General features: G+C 39.5%; 1 protein-coding gene across 1 annotated transcript in view; it reads left to right on the top strand.

Annotated features, from left to right (window-relative positions):
* Positions 1–13,187, top strand: part of LOC124797942 (putative glycerol-3-phosphate transporter 5) — a 60,463-nt gene that overhangs the window by 27,069 nt on the left and 20,207 nt on the right. The window contains exon 3 of the mRNA XM_047261078.1: positions 8,908–9,307. Coding sequence (XP_047117034.1) covers positions 8,908–9,307 — 400 coding nt within the window. The remainder of the gene's footprint in view (positions 1–8,907; positions 9,308–13,187) is intronic.

Genomic DNA, 13,187 nt, shown 5'->3' with positions numbered 1-13,187 from the left:
AAAGGCATGTTATAGTTTAAATCAAATGGTATATAATTAGATATCGATCAAAGAACAAATTGAATTAAAATTGGGAAATGTGTGCTATTATGGTGAAACAGAGCAAGTAGGAATTTCAGAACTAGGCTTTATTGTAATCAAGAAATAATTTTAAAAACAGATATGTAGCAATCTTGGACAGAGTGGGAACATTTGTTTTAAAAATAAAGAAAATCTCTTCCACAGAAATAATTAGTCTGTGCACTTATGGGCTCACATTGTGAGGAGGAAATACAAAGACCTCAATGAACTGGCAGAAGATCCTACCAGAAATTATAATCTGGGAGATGGAGTGTTAACTCAAAAGTAGGGCAAAAACTAAAACTTGATTTTTCAGTATGGCTGTAGAAATGACACGGACAATGCAATAGTTTTTTTTTGCCAGTAAGATTGGGTTTTGTCTGCAGTCATCCTGAAGAAAATAAATCAAAAATGTACTTGACACATTCAAAGTGGAACAAAAAATGAAATTCACTATTTTATCAAACAACAAGGGAATTGCACAGGATATGATGATTCTAAACCACATGAGACTTTGAAGTGGCCATAGCCTCTTACTGTGTGGAGGAATAATGAAGACAAAGTTAGAAAAAAGAGAGAGACTACCAGACATGATTAAAAGAAGAAATACCAGATCGAAATTATGACCTTAGCATACTAATAAATAGATTATACCAAATCATCAGTTATTTATCAAAGGTACTTACGCAAGCAATAAAAGATGTTGCAGGTGCAGAGAGGGCTAGAGAGAAAATTTGAAATATTTCTAGGCAACTATTAAAGAGGAATGTTATGTAGCAACATTATAGAATGTGGATAACTCCATAAAACTATTCGGAAATATCTTTGAGAGAATGCGAGAAGGTGCAGTTATATTTATTGTTGGGTAGAATCATGTTACATCAGTAACTGAGAACAAAGAGTATTTTAAAAGTATTCAGAACTTCCTTTAAACATTTGATTTATTTGAGAGATGAATCAGAAGTATTGAAGGCATACAACAAATTGTTAAGTTCCTTGTTTTTGGGGCAGTGAAAGAAACAAACCTGGAGTAAAACTGTCCTGCAAAGTTTTGAAGACAAAGCTACAATAGGTTTGAAACAGAATGTTTGCAATTGGTGTGTAGTGTCAGTTTTGACAAATGGCAGTATGGTGTGGATTTTCAGTATGAAAACCATTCAGAAACTGAGTGTTGCTGAGTGAGTGAGGGATGGATGGATAACAAACAGGCTGAAATGTAAGATATTAATTTGGACTTCGAAAATTAACAGAAGGGGGCAGGACATGGAGCCAGGCAAATGGATTGTAGATGGGGATATGAAGTCCTTTTCTGGCTTTTGAGTGGTAAAAGAAGACAATTACTAAAAGAAAGTGGGTGGACAATATTAGAAAACATACAGGAGCAACATGAATCCACTTAACTGAAAACAGTAATGCAAAGTGTAGAGAGAACGTCTCCCCACAAGCCTTGATCTTGCCAAGATGAGATAGTCTGCATGCCTCAACAGTACAGATAGCCACAACAGAAGGGTATATGCAGAGGGGCCAGACTAACCCATGGTTCCTGAAAAGGGGCAGCATTCTTATCCGTAGTTGCAGGTGGGCAATAGTCTGGTTGATCGACTGACCTGGCCCTGCAACATAAGCCAACTTGCCCTTGCTGTGCTGTTACTGTGAACAGTTGTCAACAAGGGGGGGGGGGGGACTATAGCCATGTTTCCCCCTTTTTTCCGCAATGATATGCAGCTGTACCGTGTGATTAAGTGATGGCATCCTCTCAGGTAAAACATTCTGAAGGTAAAATAGTGCTCCATTCGGATCTCTGGATAAGAATTGCCCAAAATATAACTTTCAGGGAAAACAAAACTATCAAACCTCAGGTTGGAGCATGAAATATTAGATCCCTTTATCAATTAGATAGGTTAGAGGATTCAAAAGGAAAATAGATAGTTGAAGTTAAATATATTGCAAATTTATGAAATGTGTTGATAAGCATAACAGAACTTCTGGTCAGGTCAGTACAGGGCTGTCGACACAAAATGAAATAGGACTATGCAGGATAGGTGTAATAATGAATTAAAAAAATAGGAATTAGGGTATAACGATGAACAGCTTAGTGAACAAATTATTGTAGCCAAAATACACGAAGGTGGCATGCACCTCAATAGTAAAAAATTACTATTAAAAACAGTCTTGATCACAATTTATTTTATAAGGTGACCGGTTTCGACCACTGCTGTGGTCATCTTCAGACCATTGAGTGGAAACCCCTTTCTGTTGGAGAATCACAATCAGTTGTGATTCTCCAACAGAAAGGGGTTTCCACTCAATGGTCTGAAGATGACCACAGCAGTGGTCGAAACCGGTCACCTTATAAAATAAATTGTGATCAAGACTGTTTTTAATAGTAATTATTTACAATTTTATTGATCACTGCTGTTCCCATAATGCATTCAAAAGTAATCAATAGTAAAAGTTTATATGCTAATTACCTCCACAAATGTATAAGAGATTGAAGGAATGTATAATGATATAAAGGAAATTATTCAGATAGTTATGGCACACAAAAAGTTAATGGTGATGGGCAACTGGAAATCACTAACACTTGCCTTAAGAATAATGAAAGAAGATTGTATATGTGGAAGAGACCTGGGGACACTAGAAAATTCTGAATTGATTGTATAAAAGGAGTATTTAAGTCCAGATTTTAACTGGAAGACATTTCCAGGAGTAGTTATGGACACTGAACATAACTTACTGATTATAAACAGGAGATTAAAATTGAAAAAAACTGCACAAAGTTGGGAAATTAAGGAGATAGGACCTGGATAAGTTGAAAGGAAAAGAAGTAGTTGCGAGTTTCAATGGGAGCATTAGATAATGACTGACTGAACATGACAAATGATGAATGTGTATGCTTAACAGATGTAGTGAAGAAAGCAGCAGATGATCGATAGGTAAAAAGAACAAGCCTAGTACTAATATTTGGGTAACATAGGAGATGTTGAATTTGACCACAGGAAAAAGTATAAAAGTACGTCAAATGAAGAAGACAGAAGGAAAATATATCTAAAAAATGAAGTTGACAAAAAAATACCAAAGACATAAGCAGGATTGGAAGTCATTGAAGCATGCATGACATGGGAAAGAGAGATGCCATCAGTAGCAAAATTAACGAAATCCTTGGAGAAAAGAGAAGCAGCTGTATGAATGTTAAACCATGAACCATGGACTTTGCCATTGGTGGGGAGGCTTGCGTGCCTCAGCGATACAGATGGCCATACCGTAGGTGCAACCACAACGGAGGGGTACCTGTTGAGAGGCCAGACAAACGTGTTGTTCCTGAAGAGGGGCAGCAGCCTTTTCAGTAGTTGCAGGGGCAACAGTCTGGATGATTGGCTGATCTGGCCATGTAACACTAACCAAAACGGCCTTGCTGTGCTGGTACTGCGAACGGCAGAAAGCAAGGGGAAACTACAGCCGTAATTTTTCCTGAGGGCATGCAGCTTTACTGTACGGTTAAATGATGATGGCGTCCTCTTGGGTAAAATATTCCGGAGGTAAAATAGTCCCCCATTCGGATCTCCGGGCGGGGACTACTCAAGAGGACATTGTTATCAGGAGAAAGAAAACTGGCGTTCTATGGATCGGAGTGTGGAATGCCCGATCCCTTAATCGGGCAGGTAGGTTAGAAAACTTAAAAAGGGAAATGGATAGCTTAAAGTTAGATATAGTGGGGATTAGTGAAGTTTGGTGGCAGGAGGACCAAGACTTTTGGTCAGGTGAATACAGGGTTATAAATACAAATCAAATAGGGGTAATGCAGCAGTAGGTTTAATAATGAATAAAAAAATAGGAGTGCGGGTAACTACTACCAACAGCATAGTGAACGCATTATTGTGGCCAAGATAGACACGAAGCCCATGCCTACCACAGTAGTACAAGTTTATATGCCAACTAGCTCTGCAGATGATGAAGAAATTGATGAAATGTATGATGAAATAAAAGAAATTATTCAGGTAGTGAAGGGAGATGAAAATTTAATAGTCATGGGTGACTGGAATTCGAGAGTAGGAAAGGAAACATAGTAGGTGAATATGGATGGGGGGTAAGAAATGAAAGAGGAAGCTGTCTGGTACAATTTTGCACAGAGCATAACTTAATCATAGCTAACACCTGATTCAAGAATCGTAAAAGAAGGTTGTACACATGGAAGAATCCTGGAGATACTAGAAGGTATCAGATAGATTATATAATGGTAAGACAGAGATTTAGGAACCAGGTTTTAAATTGTAAGAAATTTCCAGGGGCAGATGTGGACTTTGACCACAATCTGTTGCTTTGAAATGTAGATTAAAACTGAAGAAACTGCAATAAGGTGGGAAGTTAAAGAGATGGGACCTGGATAAACTGACTAACCAGAGGTTGTACAGAGTTTCAGGGAGAGCATAAGGGAACAATTGACAGGAATGGGGGAAAGAAATACAGTAGAAGAAGAATGGGTAGCTCTGAGGGATGAAGTAGTGAAGGCAGCAGAGGATCAAGTGGGTAAAAAGATGAGGGCTAGTAGAAATTCTTGGGTAACAGAAGAAATATTGAATTTAATTGATGAAAGGAGAAAATATAAAAATGCAGTAAATGAAGCAGGCAAAAAGGAATACAAACGTCTCAAAAATGAGATCGACAAGAAGTGCAAAATGGCTAATGAGGTATGGGTAGAGGACAAATGTAAGGATGTAGAGGCTTATCTCACTAGGGGTAAGATAGATACTGCCTACAGGAAAATTAGAGAGACCTTTGGAGAAAAAAAAAACACTTGTATGAATATCAAGAGCTCAGATGGAAACCCAGTTCTAAGCAAAGAAGGGACAGTTCTAAGCAAAGAAGGGAAAGCAGAAAGGTGTAAGGAGTACATAGAGGGTCTACACAGGGGCGATTTACTTGAGGACAATATTATGGAAATGAAAGAGGATGAAGATGAAATGAGAAATACGATACTGCGTGAAAAGTTTGACAGAGCACTGAAAGACCTGAGTCAAAACAAGGTCCCGGGAGTAGACAACATTCCATTAGAACTACTGATGGCCTTGGGCAAGCCAGTCCTGACAAAACTGTACCATCTGGTGAGCAAGATGTATGAGATAAGCGAAATTCCCTCGGACTTCAAGAAGAATATAATAATTCCAATCCCAAAGAAAGCAGGTGTTGACAGATGTGAAAATTACCGAACTAACAGTTTAATAAGTTACGGGTGCAAAATACTAATGCGAATTCTTTACAGACGAATGGAAAAACTAGAAAAAGCCGACCTCGGGGAAGATCAGTTTGGATGAGGCAATACTGACCTTACAACTTATCTTAGAAGAAAGATTAAGGAAAGGCAAACCTACGTTTCTAGCATTTGTAGACTTAGAGAAAGCTTTTGACAATGTTGACTGGAATACTCTCTTTCAAATTCTAAAGGTGGCAGGGGTAAAATACAGGGAGCGAAAGACTATTTACAATTTGTACAGAAACCAGATGGCAGTTATAAGAGTCGAGGGGCATGAAAGGGAAGCAGTGGTTGGGAAGGGAGTGAGACAATGTTGTAGCCTCTCCCCGATGTTATTTCAATCTGTATATTGAGCAAGCAGTAAAGGAAACAAAAGAGAAGTTCAGTGTAGGCATTAAAATCCATGGAGAAGAAATAAAAACTTTGATGTTCGCCAATGACATTGTAATTCTGTCAGAGACAACAACGGACTTGGAAGAGCAGTTGAACGGAATGGACAGTGTCGTGAAAGGAGGATATAAGATGAACATCAAGAAAAGCAAAACGAGGATAATGGAATGTAGTCTAATTAAGTCGGGTGATGCTGAAGGAATTAGGAAATGACACACTTAAAGTGGTGAAAGGAGTTTTGCTATTTGGGGAGCAAAATAGCTGATGATGGTCAAAGTAGAGAGGATATAAAATGTAGACTGGCAATGGCAAGGAAAGCGTTTCTGAAGAAGAGAAATTTGTTAACATCGATTATAAATTTGGGTGTCAGGAAGTCGTTTCTGAAAGTATTTGTAGGGAGTGTAGCCACGTATGTAAGTGAAACATGGACGATAAATAGTCTGGACAAGAAAGGAATAGAAGCTTTCGAAATGTGGTGCCACAAAAGAATGCTGAAGATTAGATGGGTAGATCACATAACTAATGAGGAGGTATTGAATAGAATTGGGGAGAAGAGGAGTTTGTGGCACAACTTGACAAGAAGGAGGGACCGGTTGGTAGGACATGTTCTGAAGCATCAAGGGATCACAAATTTAGCATTGGAGGGCAGCGTGGGGGGTAAAAATCATAGAGGGAGACCAAGAGATAAATACACTAAGAAGATTCAGAAGGATGTAGGTTGCAGTAGTTAATGGGAGATGAAGAAGCTTGCACAGAATAGAGTAGCATGGAGAGCTGCATCAAACCAGTCTCAGGACTGAAGACCATAACAACAACAAGGTGGATAGCCCATACTAAGCAAGGAAGGAATGGTTGATAGGGGGAAAAAGTAGGTAGGAGGGCTGTACACGAGAAAGAGTTCAAAGATAGTATTATAGAATGAGTAGAGAAGGTAAAGGAAGTTGAAATGGGAGATAACATAGTACGAGATGAACTTGACAGGACTTTGAAGCTTCAAAGTCGAAACAAATCTCCTGCAGTAAATGACACTCTCTCAGAATTACTGAGATCCCTGGAAGAGTGGCAACTATTCCACCTGGGTGCAAGATATATGACAGGCAAAATACCCTCAGGCTTCAAGAAGAATGTAATAATTCCCATTCCAAAATAATGCATGTGTTGACAGGCAAGAACAGTCAGCTTAATAAATCATGGTTTCATACTGCTGACATTAATTATTTACAGAAGAAAGGTAAAACTGGTGGAAGCCAATGTTGGGGAAGATCAGTTTGAGTTCCCAAGAAATATAGAAACACTGGAAGCAATGCTTGACTGTACATCTCACCTTAGAAGACAGGTTGAAGAAAGGCAAATCTACATTTATCATTTGTACATTTTGAGAAACTGTTAGACAGTGTTGACTAAACTACACCCTTTGAAATTTTGATGGTTGCAGTGATAAAATACAGAGAGAAAAAGTTTTTCTAACTTGTATAGAAACCAGACAGCTATTAGGAGTCATGGCATGAAAGGGAAACAGCAGTTGAGAAGGGAGTTGGACAGGGTTGTAGCCTAATCCCAGCATTGCTCAATCTGTTTTGTACATGAGCCTCAATAAGCAAAAGAAATTGTGTAATGTCATCGTGGTACACAATACTATTCACTGTAGTCTCAAAGAAAATAGGCTTCACTTTCTGATTACATGATACAGCACACCGCGCTCTAATTTTCTGACAGTGCAAGGTGTTTTAATGGAACACATGGAGATTTTCAGTTGACCAAATTCATAAGTTTTGAGTTTTCACACATGAAAAAAAAAAAAAAAAACACACGGTCCATTTTGCGATTCAGTGGGTGTCAACAACTGACCAAAATTATGTACAGTATGCTAGAGACTTTTCTTGTACTTCGACTTCAATTTCTGGACACTACAAACATGGTACACATGAAATTTTAAATTTTGCATCACTTTCTAAGCACTGCCAAACTCTTTCCAGGTGAATTCGCATCACATCTTTGCCTCACCCAGTTGAGTGTCGTCAAAAAGGCTGGTCTCACAGTCCTCTTCATATCTGGAACTGATCCTCATTCTTGCAAATGGGAAATTAATCACATTATTGTTGACTTGTTCAGCACAGCAGTATCTGGATTTATTCCACTAAAAGGGGCTACAGTGTGTGTATAAGAACAACAGACCAAATACTTTTGAACAATGAAAATTTATTACTCGTGGTAATGTTTACTAAGTAATCAGCAGCGCAATACTACAGATATCACACAACCTCTACTCTTTGCATTGGCGTCATCGTTGGTTATCAACACCACCTTTAGTGCTATTTTGAAGTGGCTGATCAAATGAATGTTATGCATCTCCTATTTAGATACACATTTATTTTCATGTGCATGTCTTTGATTGCACGTATTACCATTGTTCTACTTTCATTGATGATCTTTTCTAGGCACTGTCCATTCCATTCAATCGCTGTTTGAAGTCCTATGCCATCTCCGACCTGATTAGACTGTCATCAGCAAGCCGAAGGCATTATTTCTTCCAACTGATTTGTAATTCTCTCAAAATGTCTCCTTGGTTGTCTTTATTGCTTGCTTAATGTACAGAATGAATCACATTGGGGATATGCTACTACTCCCCTCCCCTCTCTCTCTCTCTCTCTCTCTCTCTCTCTCTGTTTCAGTTTTTATGTCCTCCAACTCTTAATAACTACAGTCTTGTTTCTGTGCAAGCTGTAGATAACAAATGTTTTCTCTCTGTATTTTATTCCCATTACCTTCAGAATGTCAAAGACTGAAATAATGTGTGTTGGTAAAATACTAAATAGTCATTTTTGATGATTAAGGCTTGTTCTTGAAGTACTCAATCACAGATCGTATACTATCTGTACCGTTTTGACCCTGTGTTGGAGACACCCTGTAAATTTATATCTAGTTTTGTTAAATAGGGACATGCATTTATTATGAGGATGTATAATGCATACAAAAAAACTTTCTGTATTGAAGGATTAGAATTGTATTTGTGATGCAATTCTGAAAACATGGTATCTATCCTTTTTCCAAGTGATACTTGTCCTTGGGTGACCAGCTGATATTTGATCTCAGTTTAAAATTTGTTCCAGGGGGCCACCACATTTTCATTTTGAGATGCTGTATTTTTCTGTTCTCCCATGATACTTTTAGTACTTTAAATAATTTTCTTCTATTTGTGATTTCAGGTTTCCAGATAGGACACTAAACACTATATTTGGACTAATGTCAACATCAGCATATGCTGGTGGTGCTGCAGCTACAGGTCTGGCAGTGTGGCTGCAAGCGGCATATGGTTGGCGTCTTGTCTACTTACCAATGGGTGCAGTGGTTCTTGCTCTATCACTTCTTGCATGGATGTCAATGCGATTACCAACTGACTTTGGGATAGTTGTACCTGGCAAAGAGCACCCATCTGTTCAGACTGGTTCTTCATCAAGGCCACGATCATCATTGCTTGAACTTTGGAGACTTCCGCTTGTTGCGGAGATGGCTGTTGCAGTGCTTTGTCTGAAGCTGGTGCGCTATACTGTGTACCTGTGGCTGCCTACTTACTTGATCCAAGCTTTAGGACTAAACGCTGCAACGGTATGAAAAAGCATTTACTTGTATTGCTACTGCAGTTTCAACTATAATTATAACTGCACTAAAATTTGGGTTGTGATAGCTGGAGTGCAGTTTAGACATAGTATTCAACACACACAAAAATAACTATACAGAATTGACAGCAAAAATTCAGATTCAAATTGAGTACAGGAATGGGATGAAGACAGCTGAACACTGGATACAGCCATATGCATAGTATAAATTTATAAAACTATTGCTTAATAAATTTATGAAAGTAGGGCATAATAGAGTATGTATGAAAGATGACATGTATTATGATTTTCTGACTGTTTTCACAGAAAATAATTTAAAAAACTGCACGGACCTAGAGAGAAAAACATTTCTTACACCATGTGAAGTTTGTGATTTCATTAGTCTGCTGTCTTTCAGAATAAATATTTTTTATGATGTAGCAGATGACATCCCTTCCCCCACCCCTCTCCCACCCTCCCACCAGTTGATCTAGAACTATTTTGTATGCCATGAACTATTGCAGCATTTCTCCTCTTCCTGTAATGCAGTACGGGTTTTGAACTCGCTCTTTTCATTCAACTTAATCTCCAACAGATGCCTTTTTCGATGTTGATTTGACCCTGTTCTGCTTTGTTACTCAACTTTGCCTTTTTATTAAGTCCAACTACCTGTTTGAATCATTTACAAATGGCTCCCATTACTGGGTTTGGTCTCTGTTGTGTCTTCAGAATTTCTCAGTAGTGCCGCAATGTACACAACACCTGCGTGGTGGTAGGCCCCTGACTCAGCAGAGAATGCACGGTTTGTGCCTGTGCTGCCCCCCTTCCTCTCCTACCACCTTGAGTGTCCAAGAGTACATGTTGTTGTTGTTGTGGTCTTCAGTCCTGAGACTGGTTTGATGCAGCTCTCCATGCTACTCTATCCTGTGCAAGCTTTTTCATCTCCCAGTACCTACTGCAACCTACATCCTTCTGAATCTGCTTAGTGTATTCATCTCTTGGTCTCCCTCTACAATTTTTACCCTCCACGCTGCCCTCCAATACTAAATTGGTGATCCCTTGATGCCTCAGAACATGTCCTACCAACCGATCCCTTCTTCTGGTCAAGTTGTGCCACAAACTTCCCTTCCCCCCAATCCTATTCAATACTTCCTCATTAGTTATGTGATCTACCCATCTAATCTTCAGCATTCTTCTGTAGCACCACATTTCAAAAGCTTCTATTCTCTTCTTGTCCAAACTATTTATCGTCCATGTTTCACTTCCATACATGGCTACACTCCATACGAATACTTTCAGAAATAACTTCCTGACACTTAAATCAATACTGGATGTTAACAAATTTCTCTTCTTCAGAAACGCTTTCCTTGTCATTGCCAGCCTACATTTTATATCCTCTCTACTTCGACCATCATCAGTTATTTTGCTCCCCAAATAGCAAAACTCCTTTACTACTTTAAGTGCCTCATTTCCTAATCTAATTCCCTCAGCATCACCCGACTTAATTAGACTACATTCCATTATCCTTGTTTTGCTTTTGTTGACGTTCATCTTATATCCTCCTTTCAAGACACTGTCCATTCCATTCAACTGCTCTTCCAAGTCCTTTGCTGTCTCTGACAGAATTACAATGTCATCGGCGAACCTCAAAGTTTTTATTTCTTCTCCATGAATTTTAATACCTACTCCGAATTTTTCTTTTGTTTCCTTTACTGCTTGCTCAATATACAGATTGAACAACATCGGGGAGAGGCTACAACCCTGTCTTACTCCCTTCCCAACCACTGCTTCCCTTTCATGTCCCTCGACTCTTATAACTGCCATCTGGTTTCTGTACAAATTGTAAATAGCCTTTCGCTCCCTGTATTTTACCCCTGCCACCTTTAGAATTTGAAAGAGAGTATTCCAGTCAACATTGTCAAAAGCTTTCTCTAAGTCTACAAATGCTAGAAACGTAGGTTTGCCTTTCCTTAATCTTTCTTCTAAGATAAGTCGTAAGGTCAGTATTGCCTCACGTGTTCCAGTGTTTCTACGGAATCCAAACTGATCTTCCCCGAGGTTGGCTTCTACTAGTTTTTCCATTCGTCTGTAAAGAATTCGTGTTAGTATTTATCTTATTTAAAAAATGTATCCACCAAATGGTGACAGGAGAAAATTGCAATTTTCGGGAGCCAGTGGCTCCTCCCCCTGGCAGAGGGGCTGAAGGGAAAGGAAGGGAGATGAAGTAAAAGGACTGGCAAGGTTTAGGAAATGGGGATACTGTGGAAAAGTCATCCAGAACCCCGGGTGTTCTCCTGCCAATGCTTGGTGAAATTTTTTAATTTATCCAGTTACATTATGTTTCAAAAATGGAAAATTAACTATTTTCAGTGATACGTTTTTCATATTTAGAACACAAGGACTTAAGGCAGTGACATCCATGCTTGGTAGTTTTGCTTTAAGGGCATGCTGGACTTGGGGAGAGCCCTTTGTCAGAGTGGGTGGTACCACTGAAGGGAATTAAGTGAACCATGCTGGTGGCCATATGTCTTCAATAAACAAAGCGCAGAATGTATCCATTCTGATTTAAAACAGCCACCTCCTTTCAGTAACAGGCATTGTTATGGCGCAGCAAAATCCGCAAAATCCTGTCACAGTTACCCCTCTAAAGAACTTGTATGTTGTTACGGGTATGGTATTCCACATTAATGTTTTACTTTAGATGAGGATTAGTGTGCACATGTGGAAAGACAGAGTATCCATTTTATCTATGGGGTCCAACAAAGTAAAGATAACCAAATACCAGCACATTTATCTTGGTTTTTGAGGGGAATTATTAATGGAAAAAGTTAAGATTTTGGTCTCCCTGTGTGATGTAAAACCCTGTTTTCTAGGCTGGGGGTTAGGATTGGCAATGGTTTGTCTGGAATGGCACGGGATATCTGTTTGCGTACTAGGCCTGGGGGATAGTGCCTGTTGTGAAGACCTTGATGAGACCCTCAGTATGGTGGGCAAGGGAAATCTTGTCACTGCAGATATGCCGTCCTCATGTGGCCAAGCTGTATGGAAGTGAACACTATTGAACAAAACCTTTCTGTGTGTCCTTCACAATCCAAACCCACTACCTCGTTCTTTACATCGTACCAACTTTATCCTAACTCACAACTACTGGTCCTCTGAAGCGAAGGTATACATACAAATCCATGACACAGCCATGCCAATCTGTTTATGGGTCATGTGAAGAAGACCTTCCTAACCTTCCAAAGCGCCAAACTCCTAGTCTGGTTGAAGTTCATTGATGAGATCTTCACGATCTGGACTCAGGCCCAAGACCTCTTATTCTCATTCTTTAACAATATCAACACCTTCTGTCACATCCACTTCACCTGGTCCTCCTCAACACAATGTGCCACCTTCCCGGATGTAGACTACCTCCTCTCTGAAGGCTCCATCCATATCTCTGTCCATGTTAAAACCACCAATTGCACCTGTATTTTGACAGATACTGCCATCCCATCAACACCTTGGTCAGTATGCTGAGGGTCTCAGCAAGGCCTTCACAGACAAGCACTGTCCCCCAGTCCACAAACAAATCTCTCGTGCCATTTCCCCACACACACCCCAATTTTACCTATCAACATGCCCTGAAATGATTGATGTCCTAGCCTGGTTTTTTGTCACCCACCCAACCTCCAAAACATCCAAGTACATCCCTATGTCACTCCCAATTCTAATCCTTCTGGAAGACCCGGGTAGGAGACCTGTCCAGTCCGCCGACCCACACTTCCTATTCCAGTCCTGTTACAGGGCTTATCCTACCTCCCCCAGAGGCTGGGCTATGTGTGAAAGCAACTATGTCATGTAACAGCTCTGTTGGAATCATTGCACAGCTTTTTGTATAGGTATTACTT

The sequence above is a fragment of the Schistocerca piceifrons genome, chromosome 5 (assembly GCF_021461385.2).
Source record: "Schistocerca piceifrons isolate TAMUIC-IGC-003096 chromosome 5, iqSchPice1.1, whole genome shotgun sequence".
Classification (NCBI taxonomy): domain Eukaryota; kingdom Metazoa; phylum Arthropoda; class Insecta; order Orthoptera; family Acrididae; genus Schistocerca; species Schistocerca piceifrons.
The sequence above is the reverse complement of the archived record's forward strand: the minus strand, read 5'-3'. Positions and strand labels throughout refer to the sequence as shown.